General features: G+C 39.8%; 1 protein-coding gene across 11 annotated transcripts in view; it reads left to right on the top strand.

Annotated features, from left to right (window-relative positions):
- CEP350 (centrosomal protein 350) overlaps positions 1 to 19,305 on the top strand; it is a 71,262-nt gene that overhangs the window by 11,590 nt on the left and 40,367 nt on the right. For 7 of the 11 annotated variants that reach the window (XR_001331847.2, XM_088060149.1, XM_014257559.2 and 4 more), the window contains exons 2-14: positions 756 to 841; positions 2,404 to 2,447; positions 3,380 to 3,494; positions 4,119 to 4,251; positions 5,211 to 5,827; positions 6,355 to 6,465; positions 8,877 to 8,990; positions 12,223 to 12,366; positions 13,174 to 13,829; positions 14,158 to 14,279; positions 15,533 to 16,584; positions 17,188 to 17,341; positions 18,534 to 18,697. Coding sequence is in view for 10 of the 11 variants with exons in the window: in XM_088060149.1 (XP_087916275.1) it covers positions 769 to 841; positions 2,404 to 2,447; positions 3,380 to 3,494; positions 4,119 to 4,251; positions 5,211 to 5,827; positions 6,355 to 6,465; positions 8,877 to 8,990; positions 12,223 to 12,366; positions 13,174 to 13,829; positions 14,158 to 14,279; positions 15,533 to 16,584; positions 17,188 to 17,341; positions 18,534 to 18,697 (3,499 nt within the window). In the remaining variant the exon portion in view is untranslated. Of the gene's footprint in view, positions 1 to 623; positions 676 to 755; positions 842 to 2,403; positions 2,448 to 3,379; positions 3,495 to 4,118; positions 4,252 to 5,210; positions 5,828 to 6,354; positions 6,466 to 8,876; positions 8,991 to 12,222; positions 12,367 to 13,173; positions 13,830 to 14,157; positions 14,280 to 15,532; positions 16,585 to 17,187; positions 17,342 to 18,533; positions 18,698 to 19,305 lie in introns of those variants that run through there. The other 4 variants (XM_088060152.1, XM_088060150.1, XM_088060147.1 and 1 more) reach the window with 3 other exon arrangements.

Raw genomic sequence — 19,305 nt, 5'->3', positions numbered from 1 at the left:
TTTCAGAGGTCTAGAACTTCCTGTTGGAATTCTGTGGTCACCTGATTTTTTCTTTCCATAACAGAGGCATTGTCAGTGTGTTATGAAGACAGCTCAATAAGCATGTGCTGGGTTCTTTTTTTGTTATTTGGGTTTTTTTTCCTTTTCTCCTTTATAAAAACTGCTTTGGTGATAGTGGCTGAGAGTTCACACTTTAATTTTAGATTCACTGTGTTACCTTTGAAGTTCACAGGAAAACAACAGTGGCACCAGCCTTGTCTTTTTTTCTGGCTCTAGTGTCTTGCCATGCAGTTCTGCTGTGCCTTTTCCTTTTACAGAGATCAGTGACACATTCATTCTGTCACTGCTGGAGTTGGGTATTTTCCCCAAGCATGGTTCAAGCCATGTGATGCTGTCTCTGTCAGGCCTGTGTGTGCAATATTCCAGGACTTCGTCAGACTTGCTGCAATACCTGTTACTCTGATCTAAATTGCATTGACCTCTGGGCCTCCTTTTATCAAGTTAATGTTTCTTTATGATAGAGAACAAAATCAAACCCTTCTTTTATCCATGGAATTATGTGGTTTCTGCAGGAAACTGTGACCACATCTGTGATTTCATGTTGATTATCTGACCTTGTTCATGATGAAGGCTTGAAGTCATGAGATGAGGTGGACATTCATCATAATGATCAAGGTTATGCTCTCTTTAGACTAAGATACATTTGTTTTTACTTTATATGTCTGATTCTTACATGACTAATTTTTATTTTTTAGGTAAATTGACACGATGTGGAGCAACAAGTCTGATGAGGTGCCTCTACAAAATCCGAGGCATAACCAAAGCAAGGATTCAACCAGAGGTAAGGATTTTCTCTGTCTGTTCTATTGCCTTGTTTTGGGAGATATTTTGTCATGAGTTGTTTGAAACTTTGGGGAGTTGTTCCAGAAAGCATTCTCCTGCCTCAGTTTGGGAGCGAAGTGCGTGCGGCTTCCTTTTCACAGATAGCAGTTTTATACTCTGATCTCCGGAGTATTTGCTGATCTGCATTAGCAGTTGCCAGCCTGGGATATGGTTGCCAAGATGGCACAGAGACAGATTATTTTAAAGGGCTGTAGAGGAGGAGCAGTGCAGGAACAGAAAGTGGGAACTGTTGGCTCTTGAAGGGAGAGAGGAAGAGCCTCTGTGACAGTTGCTCAGTTCCAGAGTGGTGAACTTGTCTCCCTTAGCTAGAGAAATTGTTTAGTTTTTTACTATTATGATTGCTCTAATTTAGGAAAGGGGGGTGCAGAAAAATTTTAAAATGACAGTACTTCCCTGAAAAAATCTTCCTGAAAGGAAGAAAGGTCTCATCTGTAAAGCAACTGAGTCACGTGCTAAGCCTGTGGCTCAAGATTGGTCATATGATCTCCAGTATGAGAAAACCGGACTCCAGAAATTATTTTGAAAGTAGAGAAAGATTATTATTTTATCTGTAAGAGAGCATTATAGCTTATTATTTCCTGTGTTGTGTTCAGTTTCTTTTAAAATTACCTACTTTTTGAAGATGTAGTGTTCTGTGGACAGGAAGCACCATCTCAAAGTTGTTTCTGTACTGCTTCCCTAACCCTCTTCCTTTATGTTGTTGCATCTAGCCTGAAATGAAATTGGCAGTTTTTTTACTATAAGGAAGGAGATTTTTTCTTTCATTTCTGTTACTACTACCCTTCATGGTTCTGACACACAGATGTTGTGTTTTATAAACCATTAAATGTTAAGAACTATTAGAAACAAAAGAAGAGGGGAACTGAGGAAGTAAATATTTATAGGGGAAAACACTACTACATCCTCCTGAGCTCAATTGCTTATAGAGTAGGTGCTGTCTGTTTAGATTAAAAGGCTTGGGTTAGTACCTCCTGCTTGTTCACAAACATTATTTCTGTTTTGTTTGTAGGGTGTACAGTTCAGAAAGATTACAATTCTGCTGTTTGAAGCTTAGGTTTTGAGTAGTCTTTCAGTGACCATGCATTCATGCTTAGTTTACTGAAGAAGAAAATGGAAGGGGGAAAAATAAGGTAGTTAAACCTTTATATAGAAATATAGAATATTAGGTATAATAGAAAAATATAAAGTATTTATGTTGGGGTAGATAACCAGCTTCATTTTGTCTTCTAAACATCTTCTATTTTATGTGGTGGATTTGAGTTCAGGTGTCATCATGCATTCAACCTAACATAGTAAACTCATGTTACATTAAATACTTCATGGCTTTGTTAAGATGAGCCTTGACTGATGACAGTCTTTCATAGAGGAGATTTATAGGCTGGAACTGTGTAGTGAGAAGAAATTGATTAGCAAGCATATGAATATTGTTTTGAAGCAACATTTTATTTCAGTTTTTCATGTACTAATGAGAAATTAATTTCTTTGTTTCTGCCTTGGAAGATCTAACTGCAGCATGGGCTTCTTTTTCTCAGACTAAGGCTGCTGTAAGTAATTTTTTTTTAAATTTTTTTTTCCTTGGGGTTTTTTGGTTTGAGTTTTTTTACTCATTTTCAAATCAGTTAGTGGCTATGAAAGCTTTAACCCAAAGTATTATTTTACTTAGTGATTGTCTCTTCAACAAGTTGTAAATAGCACAAAGCTGTGGGAGTATGTGAATGTTGAACATTTTTGTATCTTGAGAAAAGTTTTCTGCTCACAAGGAGAAGCTTCTGCCACAGCAAGCTCAGTCTGGAGTGTAGTAATACCTTTTTATTTAACAAAGTGATGATGTCACATATTCCTGAAAACTTGGAAAAATAGCTCTCCCCTGCTTACCTAAACTAGTCAGAAGCTGGGGCAACACCAGTATATTTAATAATTTTCCATTCTGAGCATTGAGGTTGCTGTATTTCTGTGGGAATTAACTTACGTGCTTAAGATGCAGTAGTTTCTAAAACCTTGCTTTAGTGAGGCCAAGCAGTTCAGGTTTTCATAGAATTCAGCTCTTTCCTGTAGCCTTGTCCCTCTTTTTTCTCAGTAGCTGAGCATCACTGTGGGGTTTTACATGTGGAATTTGTATCATGCTCCATTTATAAGGGAGTATTTCAGAATTTTTTCCAAGTGGAATTAATATTTTATTCAGGCCAAGCATTAAGTCTCAGGATGGCATGCTATTATTAATTTTTTCAAAACAGCCTACTTAAGGGAGCAAAGCTATGCAACAAAACCTAATTTAGATAATCTTATTAAACAAAACTCAAAAGTAGTTTCTGGCCATAAGACTATACAATTTTGCAGTGTCAGCCTTGTGAAGTTGTTCTTGCCTGCAGTTTGATTTGTCATGAAAAAGGAAAAATTTGTCACATTCAGGGGGAAATAAAATTGTAGCTTAAAAATAGAAAATAATGTACTAATTTGCATTATCTTCCAATTCTAGCTACGTCATATAGAGAACAAATTGGAAATAGCTCCCACCAGCACGGCTGTGTTCGATTCAGTCATGGATGCCAAGAAGCCCTCTGCTAGTGCCAGCAGGAAGAGCAGCAGGAAGGGTATGTATTATTGAGGAGAGAACATGTAAGGCAGCATAAAACCACTGCATTCTGGGAAAGCTTGGGTTCTCCCTGCCCCCAGCTTGTCTCCTGCCTGTGGTCTTTATTCCTGAAACTCTAATTGCCCAGGAAAAACTGATGTTTCCTTCCCTGAGGTTAGGAAGGAGTGTTGTATCCCAGTCACTTGATTAGAGGGGATGATAGGACTTGCCCCACGCTGTGAGTGAGCAGTGCTCTTCCCACTCTGATAAGAAGTTTGCTAAATCTGGTGCTTCTGTTATCTGACTGAAGAAGAGAATTTGCTTATAGGAAATAAGCCCTCACTTTATATACTAGGAGTGTTCTGGTAGTGTGCTACTGCAGAACAGACAGATTGACCTCTAGTGGCAACACTGCCAACTTCACAGATTTAATTACTTATAATTAATCTTTAAGCATTATTATCTCCCTTTAAGTATGGTCATTGTTTCAGGCACTTACTGCCTTGCTCCTAGTTGTTGAAATCAGCTTGTTGAAAGAGAGAGCTGCTCAAACCCAAGAGAAACTATGTCAATTATTCAGCCCCAGGAGCTTTCTCTTTCTGGAGAAGTAGATACATAGAGGATTCTTTGTTTTCTGCTTCAGGTTCTCGGTCCTCCAGCCAAAATAAATCTAGCAAGGAGAAATCCTCACGCAGCCCTCTTCGAGCAACCACTCTGGAAAGCAATGTGAAAAAATGCAGTCGTGTGGAATTTCGTGAACCATTGGCTTCATACAGGTCAGTGCTGGGACAGCTGCCTGTTGAAGAAAAACATGCTATGATTAGATTTAAGCTAATAGTGGTGTTTTTGACAACTCCTCAAAAATTGGTTTGCTTCCTCCCATCACCCACCCACATGACAGCATGTGGTGTTGGACTTTTTAGTAAATATTACAAATTTATATTTTATTCAGTGAATATGAGTTTAAAGTTCAACTGTTTTGAAATGGGGCTGGGTCATCAAGTGGTATGACTGTGGTATTAGTGACCTGATGGGTTTGATAGGTATTTAGTTTCAGTAATAAGAACCAAAAAGACTGTTTCCTTATGCTTTTCCAGCTTTCTTTCACTAGTTTTTCAACATATGTTCCAAAATGTGTTATGAAAACAGTGTGGAGCAAGAGTAGTACTAGTAGTACTAGAGCTAGTACTAAAGATACATTCCATTTTTGTGGGTGTGGGAAACTCATACAAGAACAGCTTCTCATGGAACAAAGGTGGCACAGAACATGATTATTATCCTGACATGTAAATTTTGGTCTCTTTTCCACTACTTGAGTCAGCTGTGAGGTGGTCCTCCTTGTCCCATGTGAGACGGATTTGTGTCAATTTTGTTAACTGAGTAGCTCGTGTACTAGTTGTGCTTCTCTAAAGTTCAATACTTGTTATTTAAGGCTTTTCCCATTTAAATTGAAGGGTGACATTACTGCTTGCTGATTTTCTAGTCTAAATGTTATATATAGTTCTTTTCAGACAGAGAGTGCAACAAATGAAATTTTGAACAGAGGTCTATTTCTGTTTCATCAGACTTGCACTATTAAATGTGAGGTGGTCAGACTTTAAAAGAACTTGCCTTTAAAGCGAAGCCAAGGTAGAGAACATCATTCATTTAATTGATGAATGTGCTGATCGCTGAGTTTGAAGGTCCTACATTTGTGTTTCTGACGGTGAATTTTTTTCCCCTTCTGTTATATCAGGGATATATATAGTTCTCTGTCTTATCACAGTTCTAGCCAGCTTGAGGCCAAGCAACTGCTGTCTGGTTTGGAGCTGAGTGAAGCAGAAGGGAAGAATGAACTCCCAGCCTGTCTGGCACATGAGCAGGATGAGCGGGATGGGCACAGCAGAGGCTTTGCCAGTCCCTTCCCTGGTGCTGCAGACGAGACCGTCGTGAGGTACCTGAATGACAGACCAACCATCGATGCCTTGCAGAGTAACGGGGCATTTCTTAGGGTTGCAGCACCTCCAAGACTGGAAGGAGAGAAAAACAGTGGCTCCAGGGGAGATGAGAGTAGCACTAGAGCTTCTCAGAGTAACACATCCCAAGACAGTGAACTGAAAGTGTCGTCCCCTTCTGCCATGAGTATTTGCAGCGCTCACAGGCTGGAAATCCTGAAACAGCGGCAGCATGATGCCAAGTTGGAGAAGCTGAAGGAAAGGATCCGAAAGCAGTGGGAGCATTCTGAGGAGCTCAGTGGCAGAGGGCAGCACTTGGGATATGCTGAGCAGCCTGTCGTGGTAACTAATGTGGAGAACACGGTGACTCCCAAGGTCAGGAAGGTGACAGCTGTGCCTATTGCTCCATCATACAGAGGTATGGAGGTGCAGGTCCCCTTCCTGCTGGCTTTATGGGGTGAGGGAGCAGAGCTCAATCCACTGAGCAGCATTTCAAAGCATGGACCTGGCTTGTAGCTCGGTTTTGGGCAATATGGGGGTGAATAATATAGTTCGATCACAGATCACAAGTAGAAGGAAATTCTTGCTACTTTACAGAAGTGTGAGTTCCTTTGAAATTTTTCCTGTTTCTTAGAATTACTTTAAAAAGAAGCTGACTGTATTGGTGTTTGGGTTGATTGCAGTATTTTTTTTATGGTCTCAGGGCTTAGTAACATTGTATTGATTGAAAAAGCCTTTCACATTTTTAATAGTCTTTTCCTCACCCAGTCTGCTGTTTTTCAACTGTAAGCAAGTGGCAGACTGGTCTATTGCTTTCTTCTAATTTAGCATTAGAAATGCACGTAGTTCCTTTTTTACTTAGCAGTTTCCCATCCCTTCCACTCTGACAAAGCTGTATTTACATTTTATGGAGTTATTTTAAACTCTTGAATTGTTTCCTTTCAGGTTTCAACCCTGCTGAAACAAGAATTCGCACTCCAGATGGAAAGATCTGGCATGCAGACGAGTTTCGTATTAGTCGGGAGCTTTACAGGGATATTGCACTCCAGTTAAAAGGTGAGCCTCAAGCAGAATTGATTAAGCTACACAATCTTCTCCAAGAGGCAGAGAAATATATTTTGTACAAGTCTACAAAGTCATGGAAACAAAACATTGAAGCAATGAGTGTTAAATATATTGTATGTCTCTCTGCAGGAGGAACAACTTACTGAACATGAAAACAACAACAAAATAAGTCCTTCTCCCCATTCTCTCATTCAAATACTTTTAATAGAAAACCAGTTCTGAAAAGAATCAAGTAATGGCATTTCTTTGAAACGGGAAAAAAGAAAAGTCTCCATTAGAATAACTTTTGTTTAATTTTGTTTCTTTTTTATACATGTTTGCATGAATGAGTACTATTTCCTGGTTAAAAGGACAAAACCCACTTCTGATTTCTGTTTTCAAATGTACTGCTCCAAGACACAATCTTTATTCATCTTTCACTCTGAAAAGCTGCAGTACCACTGGCAGCTCTTTTCTCTGGGTGAGCTGAAGTAGGATGCCCAAGTGTGCTTTTCTTATTTGCTGGGCTGGCTGTGGTGGAGTGCTGTAAGCTTGAATTGCCTCTGACTGACTGAGTTGGGGGAGGGGGAAGAGATCAGGTGAATAAAAGGGAAGGGAATGGAAAATAAAATCCCAAGAGAACCTCTGGTTGTGCAGCATAAGAGCTTACTTATTAAGAATAACTTTTCTCTTTGCTCAAAACATTTAAGCAAAAGGGAAAATGCATTGAGATTTAAATTTGTAGATATCTGTGTCCTAATAAACCAATTTGTCTTTTTCCCTTGTAAAACTCAATAAGTTACTGAGGGCTTTTTATGGAATCACTCATTAAAAAATAGTTCAGAGAGATGCTCCTTTTCAGTAAAATAATTTTGCAAGTACACTGTTCAGATCAGTCTGTGAAATTAATGCCAAATTTCCACAGATTTTAATCTACACTAGCATTTATTTTTTTAGCTTTGGCAAGCATAACAAGCTGTTTATAGAAATTAATTTTTTTTTAAAAGCTTAGTTGAAGAGATCCAATTAAAAGGCATTTGGATCATGTGTCCAGTGCCTCCAAATGGAAGGAGCTGGGTGTGTGTTGATCCACACTCCTGTTCTGATGCCATGTGCAGAACAGCTGTTGTGGAATGTGTCTCCTTTCTGAGCTGAAAAGATTATACTGAATAGCTGATTGCTAGTAAACAAATGCTGGTGCTGCACATAATATATACTGTAAATGTATTTTTAGGTTGTCAGATTATCTATCCATGTGTTACTTCTGTATTAAATTTACAGTATGTGGTGTTTTGGGTGTGTACAGTCAGTTGTATCAGAACTGTTCTTTGCTCTCTAGTGCTGAAATAATCTGTTATATCTCTGCTACCTACAGCAACACTGTTCTTTACAACAAAAAGATTTTTATGTGTTAGCGTAGACCATACAGGATCTCTTCATCTTTGTATAGCAGTTAGGCTGAACAACATTGTATGGACCCCAAGCTTCCAGTAATTTTGTCTCAAAGATGTTCAGGCCATACTAGGACAAAATTGCTGTAATAGGAGCAGGGTGGGAAGCAGTCTGTACTTTCCTGGAGTCAGGAAAAGGCTGTTTGCTGCTAAAAGAGGTGAGGAGGAAATTAACTTTATGCAAATGCATCACTGAGGCCTCTGGTACTCAGTCCATTGATTGTCTTACCTGCTCTTGTTGTCAGCCTTAAAGGCAGCTAGAATATGTGTAGGGGAAGGGTGCTAAAGGTGAGAAGGACTCCTAAAATTCCTTTCCTACATATTTGAAATATAACCTCCTGTTCTGATGTTTCCTATGGACATCCATCAGAGAGTGTATTAATTTAACATTGAATTAGAAGCTGTAAATGTGTGCATTGGCATATAAATAAAGCTTCAGATCTGTCAATAGAGGGGGTTGCATCTTGATTGTTTTAGGTTGTCTAATCCCATTCTTTAGAGAAAAGGAGCCAGAAAACAGTGGTAGCAGTGGCCAGAGTTCCTCATGTGCTGAATGTGCTGCCGTGCATGAACGTGGAAGCAGCAGGCCGTGTGTTCATGAACCACATGTCTTTGTGGAACATCAGAGCAGTAAAATGTAGTATCTGTAGCAGAAGAGAACCAGCAGTTGTTCATGTTAAACTCCCAACAGTTCTTTTAGAATTGAAAATTAACTTTGTAAAGAACTGTTATGGCCTTGCTGTGGCTTCATTGCCTTCCAGTGCATAAGTAAACAGACCTTGATCAAAATTCCCTTGCTGTGAGGATTTTAAAGAGCTGGACTGGAAGTCATTGATCTAGATATATAATCTGGGAAAGTCAGTGAATTCTATTGTGCTTCCCTGAGTTCTGGTTTTTCAGATGTTGAAGCAAGCTTGTTATTCCCTGTTCTCCCCTGTGGGATATCACTTAACAGCTTTTGTTTGTTTTTAGAGGATTCAACAGTGAAAGGAAAATCTAGTGAGAGAAACAAAGAGAAGAAAGCAACCAGACCAGTGCGGAAAGTGCAAAAACTGACACGATTGTCAAGTCCAGAGTCCAAACAAGGTGACTATTTCTGCTGTAGAGGGAGGATTGTTGCCTGTCCTTCAGAGATGAGTTTTGTCTCCAGAAAGAAAAACTAAAGCATATTGCTTTGAAAGCCTTCTTAGATGTGCAGCCTTGCTGTTGTAGTGAGTTTGTACTCTGTGCTGCATTGAGGGTTATGTATGGTTTTGTTGTTGGTTGGTGGCTGTGTGCACTTTTTTGGGGGTTTATTTTAATTTTTTGCCTTTTTACTTGCTGTATGCACCTTGAGGAAACTGCTGCAGAGTGTTAGTTTCTTGTGGGGAGAGAGATATCCTTAGGTATCTGTCAGGGTAATGTAAACAAAAAGAAGCAGTAGCTCTGCTCTGGATCCTGTTTCTGTTTGAAGCTGGTTAGAGCCTGACCCATGGCTCAGTCAGCAATGCTGAGACATCATATTAAAGTCAGTGCCAGTGGGACTTGCCGAGTTGCTCTCCCATCAAGTGAGGAGGGGCTGCAGTCAAAGGTGTTCTGTGGGATGATTTCTCAGTGGGGAGGCAGAGGACAGGATGCTCCTGGTTCTTCTCTGGTTATTGTTCTTCCACGTTTCAATTTGTTGCTATTCTGCACCTTCAGTTCTGGCTTAACCCAGTCCTGGCTTTTTCAGTTGGTGAAAGAATGTAAACACACATTCCCTGATTAGTCTTCCAAATCTTGGTATTTTTAAGGAAATGTTTATTTCTTTTACCAACTAAGAACTCTTTAAACCCACTGTTGTCTGACAGTTCCACTGATTATTAAATATAATTTAATTATTTAGAGAAGATGATGCAAGCAGGTTACTCTAGAGCTGTGCCTTATAGAAGAAAGTAAAATTAAAGATGTGTGGAATTCTGTCAGTGCTTCTTAGTTTTCCAGTAGTGTGAATCTTTGACATTGGCAACAAAAGAATTAGGAAGATTTCCAGATACTCTTTATATTTTCTTTTAGTTTTCATACCATATGAGTAGCTATGGCTGCAATCACACATAGAGCAATTTCTTTTCTTTAAATATGTGTAAGTTTAGGCACCTTTTGAGCCCCTCTTAAGGTTTTACATTTCTCCTTATGTACAGTGACCCACAATCTGTAAACATTTTGAAGAAAAGAAAAAGCAGCTTTAAAAATTATTACAAAGGATTTTTAGAGAGTGAATATGTGCTTCTGCATGCTCTAAATCCTGCTTGTGAATATTTTGTGGTGAGGAATACTAATACTTCAAGTGATAAGCATGGATTTGCTCCCTCCTATGCTGCTCAATCCCTACTTAAGGAATCACACTCAGCTGTCTTATATATTTATGACAGTTCCCAGGAGCACAGGGCAGCCCCAACAATCCCACCCTGTGCCTGAGTGTTGTCCAAAGGTTTCTTGAGCTCCGTCAATCTTGGGACTTTGTCCAGTTCCCTGGGGAACCTGTTCAGTGCCCAAACACCCTCTGAATGAAGAATGTTTTCCTAATATCCAACCTAACCCGCCCCTGACACAACTTCAGGCTATTCCCTCAGGTCTTGTCACTGGTTACCATGGAGATCAGTGCCCACTCCTCTGCTTTTTCCGTTGCAAGGAGGTCCTCTGCCTTCAAGGGAGTCAAAAGCTCCAAGCTCCAGCCCTTCCATTACATACAAATCCACCTCCTGTTACAATGTATTAAATGTGCAGAAAATGGTGGCCTGAAATCCCTGGGAGACAAGAACCAGCTCTTATCCATCCTCCTCCAGTCACTGCAGTAATGAACTGCTTACCATGACCACAGCTATTAATAGCCATGGCTCATGTTCTGCCCCGTTGGTGTGTTTTAGTTAAACAGCTGACTTGAAATGGAAGATGACACTTTACACTGGCTCTTTAAACACACACAGAACTAATTGAGAACAGTGAGTTCTGCAAGAGAACCCCTTTGGCTGATGCCTCTGTTTCAGAGAGGCTTGTAGTGACTTGTTTCAAGTGACAGCTCTTTTATAAAATACTTGGGTAATTTACAATGCAGGCAAGGAGTTCTGCTAACAAAGGGTTGAGTAGTGGGCTGCAGACTTCTGGTTGAAATAACAACAAGAAAGGGGGCTGGAAACTGAGGACTGGGATTGCCAAAACAATTATTCTGCTGTGCTGGATTTCACTTGACATTGTTGGTATCCTGTCTTCAAAGTGCTGTTGGGCCCAGTACAGTGCCTTTTTTGTTTGGCTGTGGTGATCTCATGCTGCAGTGGCTGCGTCTCTTTAGGCAGAGTGCTTGGAGGTAGAGCCTGAAGTGGAATTGTTAAAAATCAACTGCAAATTGTATATTCAAGTTAGGTACTTTTCTAGCAGTTAAGTACCCCTGAAAGGTCTGATTAATTTACAGACCATTAATTATCTGAATTAATCTAATTAATTTTTCTTTTTTATACTGTGTTTTTCTCCAAAGTGCTTTTATTATTAAAAAAAAAATATTAGTAATATTGGAAGTTAGTGTGTTGAAAGGTGAGTTGAATAAACCTGTCATTTAATCTACCCAATATTGGTTAAAGATGCCACCATAACCAATTGTTATAATTTAATTATATGATAATAGGATGATAAAATAATCCTAGAACATTTTGTGTTTCTGTCACCTGCAAGATATTCTATCTTTGAATTGTGTGTCAACTAATAGGGTTTATTCTTAACTGTTTTCAGTGCTGGAACAGAAGTGCCTGCTAAGAGACAGTGAGTTAGCATTGGTGTAAAACATCTGCTGCTTGATATTTTTTAACCTCCTCACAAGACATGTGTCTCAACAATTAATAACATGTAAAAACCTTTAAAGTAATTTTGGGTTTTTTTCCTAGGGTATTAGCAAATACTATTTTGGTAGGAAGGTTAAGGGGTTTTTATATCTCACCTTTATTTTTGTTCCTCTTATTGCAACATTTTAGTTGCTTTTATGTTTTTATTTTTTATTTTCCATATTTGAGTGGTGGTGAACAGCTCTAGAAATATTACCCCTGTCCCTAGCAAGGCTTATTTGTGTATTTTAGACCTGCATAACCCATTCTTCTTTTCTAAATCAGTTTTTATAGGGCTTTAATGTGCTGCACTGTGTTTTGGGTGTTACAGTGGGACATTAGTGTTCTGACTGTTTGTGTCACTGCAGCTGTACCACTAATTCAGAATTAAATGGTACAGAAATGATGAATGGCTGCAATGAATACTTCTTCCTGATATCATGGCAAATCCTTTAGAGCTTGACTTTTATTTATTCTTTATTTTGCAGGTGGAAACTATGTGATAAGTGCATCCTCCTGGCGAGAGGGACAAAAGCTGGTAAAAAAGATCTTAGGTCCAGCTCCCAGAATAGAACAGGACAGAAGAGCTGTATCCAGTGACAGAACAGGCCGAGAGAAAGCTGCCAAGTCTGGTAAGCTGTTCTTTTATCACTGGACTTACTTCATTTTACTTTATTATATAACACCGCATGTCTGCAGACCAGAGCAGACGTCAGAGATAGAATGTTCTGAGATAGAAGTTTCTTATCAAAATTACTCCTATTTTTAACCTGGAATTTGAGGGAGGTGGGGGGAAATTTCACTCATAGCCATGGTTGATGTGCATAACCTCTGTTCCTGCGTGCATTATGGACTTTTTTTTGGTGTCACCATCCCTGCACATGGGATTTGAGGGGTAGTACATGCTGCATGGGTGCTTGGGGTATCTGGAAAAGATGAGGTATAGGTTGCAACCAGAAAATGGAGCACCTGCAATCTGTCTTTGCCTCTTGAGGCCAATGGGGAAAGGAATGGCTAGCAGTGGTCCACAGGCCAGATTAATTTTCCAGGTGTGCTGTATATAATCCATAAACAGTGATTGAGCATCCCAGTTTAACAGGAATTGTGGTTCTTCCACATCAGTATAATGTCATCCATCCATGTGCATCATATTCATTGATTCCTCCACCAGCCTTTTTCAGAATTTATCCAGAATCTCAGACAGGACAGTAAGGCATGCTGGGAGCTGCTTTGCTTCCTCTGCCTGTGAGGTGGTAAAGCTGGTAAAAGTAGAAAGGGTGTGAGCTCAGTCTGAGCGAAGGCTGCCATATTCAGGCTGTGACACTGAGTGAAGCCAAGAGCTGTTTGCAGCGAGTTCTGCCCTCCTCTCTCATCCTTCTTTTTGCAGCTGTTTCCCAAATTTGATTGCTACCTGACATATTTGACATCTCATTTTTTAGCAGGCTGCATTGGAAGGACAGGTTCTGATTCTAGATTGGATGTTACCCGTAAAAGCTCTTCAAGAAGTTCTGAAAGGTCAAGAAGTAAAGTACGGTCTGAGACCAGTCTGAGAAAACTGGAAGCTGCTTTTCCAGGTGATAACCAAGAAGATCATGCCTCTGTAAACAAGGATTTCCTGCCCATGGAGATACGTGGAATTCTTGATGACCTGCAATTGGATTCCATGAGTACAAAGCAAGAGACAGATGTAGAAAAGCAGAATCAAAAATCTGTTTTGCCTGCTCAAAATCTGAGGAGCCACAGTCCAACTAAAAGGAAACCGGACAAGGTAGCAGCCAGTGAGGAGCCTCAGGTGATCTCTAAGAAACGCCACTATGACAGTGATGAGGTTCGTCAGTACATCATCAGGCAGCAGGAGGAGAGGAAGAAGAAGCAGAATGAAGAGAAGAAAGCACAAAAGGAGGCAACAGAACAGAAGAACAAAAGGCTCCAAGAGCTCTACAGAAAGCAGAAGGAGGCTGTTAGTAAAGTGAAGAATGTGCCTCCTCCTGAGCCTTCAGCAGCCAAACGGTTACAGGAAACCTATTCCAAACTCTTGCTGGAACGAACACTTTTAGAAGAGCCACCTCAGCTGCCTACAGTGCAGGAAACACAGGTACAGCTGATTCACTAACTCAATGTCTTGCAGTTGTTTGCAGGAATAGGAGATTGTACATTTAGGGAACTTGTAACTCGTGCTGCTCTGGTGGTTATTGGTTAAGAAAAAATAACAAAATGCATAGCTTTGCTTAAACACAGTGATTTCAACTTGATAGTGGCTGCTTTTTGGCCTAGCAAGACCTACTAGAAAGTTGACTGAAAATCATCTATTTTAAGGAGAAGCTGAATTCTGGATATTAGCCTTTTCAATTGTAATGAGGCAAGAGCTCCTAAACTCTGACACACTTTTGAAAATGCATTTTTCTGGTTGTCTTCATCTCTAGCCCAGACCTGGTTATCAGCCATCTGGGGAATCTGACAAAGAAAACAAGGCTCAGGAGCGTCCTCCGAGTGCATCTTCCAGCAGTGACATGTCCCTTTCGGAACCACAGCTGCCACTACTGAGGTGAGCACATGGGGCCTTGGGAGAGAGAGGAAGGTGCTCCTGTTTTCACCTCTGAAAGGTGAAAATAGCCTTGACTCTTGAGTTCCTGTTCCAGCAAGAGTAATTTTCTTTACATCAATTACAGCATTTTCCTCGCAGTAAAGAGGAAGCTGATACAGGAATCCATATGAAAATTTTGGCTATGGCTGGTTTGCGAGTGTGTAAATAAATGTAACTGAGTGAATGGTGGTTGCTGGTAATCAGTGGGATGTGTATTTCATATTGAGACACTCTTATTTCCTCTGCCATTGGGCAAGAGAAGCTGATCCTATGAATGTATCTGTTGATTTTTTTTTTTTTACTTGATTTGCTCAGTGTTGCTGTTTAATCTATTATCTTGGATTCAGCCATTAGTTACTCTCTATGAAGTACCAAACACCTCTGCTTCTGCTTGGAGCTAGCCTTTCCCTATTTGTTTTCAGGCAGCTTTCCCAATTTTGAATTGTTCAGTGTACTATCAAAATTTTCTTACTGCAAGTCAAGGTGCCTAACCAAGATGTAAGGAACTAAAAATGCTGATATCCTTAGTATCCCTGTTGTGCAAGTGTCTTCATTTTTAACTGCATAATTAATTACTACTTCTTAGGTGTATATTTGCTTCAATATCTGTACTCTGACTTAGTAAGTGCAATGAGACCTGTTTCCCTTCTGGAAAAGTTCAAGGAAACTCACTGAGAATGCCATCTATTACTTTGTGTAGAATAAAAAGCTAAACCATATAGTAAATATTGTTAGTGTAACATCATAAAGAAAAATTGTAATTGCTCATAGTAGAGGAGAGAAGAGACTCACAGGACTGCATAAGGTATTCAGAGACCCTCATAGTAATCAGAGAAGAAGTTTTTTGGGGGGACTTTTGAGGTGTTCTGGACATGGGCAGGTGATAAGGAGAAAAAAAGAAATTTCTCCCTTTTGGAGTGAGGAAGTTTTTGGAAAAGGATTATTGGTGACACTGAAAAAACTCAGCTTGTTGGAACCCTAAAACAAAGAGTACACCATCAATGGCATTTCAGATTTGGGAAGTGCTGTGTTGTTTGGTTTGGTGTTTTTTTTACTCAATAACTTTGTGTGTCTGTTTGCTGTCCCATTCCCTGCCCCTCTGATTTCACCAAAAAGTATTTTGCCCTGAAATCAAATCTGTGGCAACAATGCTTTAATCTAAGACATCGATACTTGTGCAAGTCATCAACATAAATGTTGACTTTTCATTTCAGGAGCGATTTGATGGAGCCCCCATGGGTACAGCCAGACAGGTTGAGCCCAAGAGTCCAGCTCCCCCACCCACAAGCTCTCTTGGGCTCAAGTGGAGGCCCTTGTTCCCAGCACTGGAGTCTGGAGCAGATGGACCTTCTGTCAAAGGAGTGTGATGCGATGTTGGCAGGCAGGATGAGCCATTCTGCCCCTGTGGGGTCCCTGATGCCTCAGTCGTACCTGAATTCATCTGCTGCACAGGAAAATCTCTTAGTAAAACTTTCTGCCAGCCAGTATAAGAGCAAATTAGATCGTCTTGAGGCTTTGAAAGCTACAGCTGCTTCCCTTTCTAGCAGGATTGAAACTGAAGCCAAAAAGTTGGCTGGCGCTGGTATCAACTATGGTACCATGTGGAACTCAGAATTTATGCAAGAAAACCAGGATGAGGGAAAGTGGGCAAAGGCTGTGAGTCCTCCTGTGAGGGAGGAAAATGAAAATACTTTTTCAGCCAGAATTCAAAGGATGTTGGGTGCCTGCATGTCTCATACAGCATTTGATGACAACCTTCCTGGGGTAGGCAACCTTAGTGAGTTTAAAAAGCTCCCTGAGACCATCAGACCTCTTACTGATGTAGTGAGCCTTGGATTGAGGTCTCCTGCTGCTAACAGGCATGAAGGGAACCTGGGACATTCATCCAAGAGGCAAACGGACTCCCCAGGGCATGAGAACCAGGCATATCCTCTGAGCAAAGCCATTACTCCTCACGAGTCCAGCATTGACTCCATCAGCGAAGGGCCTCTCCTGAGTGATGAAAACCTCTCAGAAGAGGAAGGAGGCCAGCACAAACAGCTACCACTGAAAATGTTGGAGACATTAAAAGAGAAGGATTTTTGCATTCGGGAGAGAAATGCTTTTGAGCCCATAAAGGAGTTTCAGAAAGCAGCTGAGAGGTACTCCCCACTTTTCACTCAGACAAGTGACACACACAGCAAGGGGCCCTGGGAGGAACTGGCAAAGGGAAGCCCCCACAGTGTCATCAACATCTTTGCAAAGAATTACCAACTTCACGGAAAAGGTAAAAACGGGAACATTTCTCAAAGTTCTTGTGAATTGCTATTTTTCCAGTCTTACTGCTCCATGCACTTCATACTTCATAGTTAAAGAATGTGCTTTCAGAGGTATCAAATGTGAATTGTGTAAGACATGATTTACAGCTGTCTCATGCAGGAGGCTTTCTTTCATTTTCCTTTTTTGTACAGATTTATTCCTCTTTTTATGAGTACTTTGCTTCTGGCCTGGAGCTCCTTATTCTGAGAAGGAGTGTTTTCTGAGAAGTTGATTTTTGTCTTGTGTTTTTTTTCTTTTTACCTTCGTATTCTTTAAAGATGATTGCATAAAATTTTCTGCAGATGACTCTAAAGCACTGTGCTCTTCAAGAATGTTTTGGTTGGAGTATGTTAATAAAGTAAAGAATTTGATAATTTGCAAAAAGAGGAAGACTGTGCTTATTATGTTCTGTTAAAACTGCCATGGGACAGCTCTACTGCTGTTCTCCTGATGATTTTGTGTTTGAAAGGTAGTCATTGTAACTCAGGGTTGGAAGCATTTTAATTCCTATTTGATGTATGTTTGTGTTTGTTATAATTTTTGTCCTCTCCCTTCTCTCTCCACCCTTCAGTGTTTGAAGAAAGGCTTAATGGAGGCTCTGCCCTTCTGCGCCCTTTGCTCCCTGCCATGAGCCCTCCAGAGAGCGTGGCTTCTTACGAGGATGATTTTGTCTCATCACAGGGAAGCAGCACTTTAACAGACAAAAAGATTTCACGTGATCTCAGGTAACTCTGTTAGACTTCCTAAAAAAATAAAAATGGAGAATTCAAGGGAAAATAGTTAATACAAAATTTGTTTCATCATATGCTGGAAATCTTCTCTGCTGCACTGTACTGTACTTGTCAAATTGATGAAGTACTTTATTAGGACCTAGCAGTTAATATAGCAGCCAGCATAGTTAAGATAGAGTCCAGTATTCCTGTTCCCTGTCTCATTTTTGCTGTTCTTTAGCCAGACAGGTAGCTTTAGACAAGATTCTTATCCTTTGTAGTGCAGTGAAAATTAGTTCTCTGACTTGTGTGGCTGCAATAATGCTCAGTTGTGTAGTCTTGTAATTCAGAAAAAATAGAAAAGCTATTTGAAGTCTGAAAACGCCTTCAGTACTTCAAAACTTTGTAGTAAATATGCAATTGCTTTCAGAAAGCATTTGTCAGTGCTTACTTAGTAACGGATACACAAACTGTCTGTATGAATTTTTAAAAGCTTTTGTTCAGATCAAAATTTGAAGACTGTAGATCCTAGACTCTCCATGTCTACTGCATGGCTTCCTGAATTTTCCAAGACCTTCTTTTTTTGTAATGAGTTATACTTATGTCTTTTGGGCACCTTGGGGGATGCCACAAGTGATACTTAACTTCAGAAGAAACGAAGTTAAAAGGCACTTTGCACACTGAAAATGTTGGCTGCAAAAAATTGTATCTTTCTGATTAAAACTTCTTTCTTCTGTTGGTATTATTTAGTGTATGATGCGTTGGCATCTCTTTTTTGCAAGTCTTTTGTAACCCTTTATTGAAAATTGCTCGTATTTCTGGCAGTTGATATCTGTATAACAACAAATATATGTCTGTATGCCCAGAGATTATCTGAAATGCAGATAAAATGCAGTCATTCTTATGTTGTTCAGAAAAGGAGTCAAATAGCTCTTCAAGAGTTAAAATTGGAGAGGATAGTTGTTATCCATCTTTTAGTCTTTCATATTATTGGAAGCATTTTTCAATACGTTCAATATCATATCAAACTTCCCAATGTCTTAGCTGTCATAGCTTTTAATCTCAAAACCTGGAAAATGCTTTTCTGGATGGGCTGATTAGTGCAGTTTAGTCATTTGTCTCTAATTCCAAGTGTGGTAGTTTTCTTGTGCACAGTATAACATGGGAGCTGGAAGTCCTTAATCACCATCAATGTGCTCCTTTTCAGTGTTGCTGGCAGCAGTAATTCAAGCATTCAGGAAGAAATTCCCAGTAGGAAGTCTCCCCTTGATCCTCGCTCTGTGGAGCTTGGTTCTCAGCACTCGTCTGGACCCCGGTCTGCAGCGTCTTCCCGCTCATCTGCTTCCTCTAAAAAGAGAGGGAAAAAGGAACGTAAGTGCAGTACTTGGCTGTAGAGTATTCTTTTTTATGAAGGCTTTTCTTGTTAGGGAAATTGCAATCCTACATATCTGGAAACTGTAATCTAATACTGATGGGATGATGGATCAATTTATTCCTCCAGTGATTCCTTCTTAGATTCTTTTTGACTCTGATTATGCCTTGACTTTAAAATACAGTAATTTAAAGTTAAATAAGCAAGAGCTTGTTAACAGCATTGAAGTTTCCTTTTCTAAGCCAGCCTTCTAATAAGTCAGTTTTAATATTGTGTGGGAACTATCTTTAGATTCTGTACTGAGAAAATGCCAATAGGCTTCTGAGTTATGGCCATGTTTGTGAAGTGGCAGCAAATTTGCCTGAATGCTTTTTCTTTGGATCACAGTTAGTTTTCATCAGTGCACAAATTAATAAATACATTTGTTTCTATGGTAACATGTACATTACAAAAGCATGAAGAAGCTTGAGGCTTGGTGCACTCATAGTATATAAGCAATGGATAAAAAAAGCTAGGCTTTAAGCCAATAGAAACATGACAAAAATAGGATTAGGCATTCTAAATTATCACTCTTCCTGTTTTTTCAAAATTCTTTACCTTTTCCTCA

Source organism: Pseudopodoces humilis, chromosome 10 (genome assembly GCF_049639895.1).
Source record: "Pseudopodoces humilis isolate 2021_Gansu_Grassland_sample_001 chromosome 10, ASM4963989v1, whole genome shotgun sequence".
Lineage (NCBI taxonomy): Eukaryota > Metazoa > Chordata > Aves > Passeriformes > Paridae > Pseudopodoces > Pseudopodoces humilis.
This window is presented reverse-complemented; position numbering and strand designations above follow the sequence as displayed.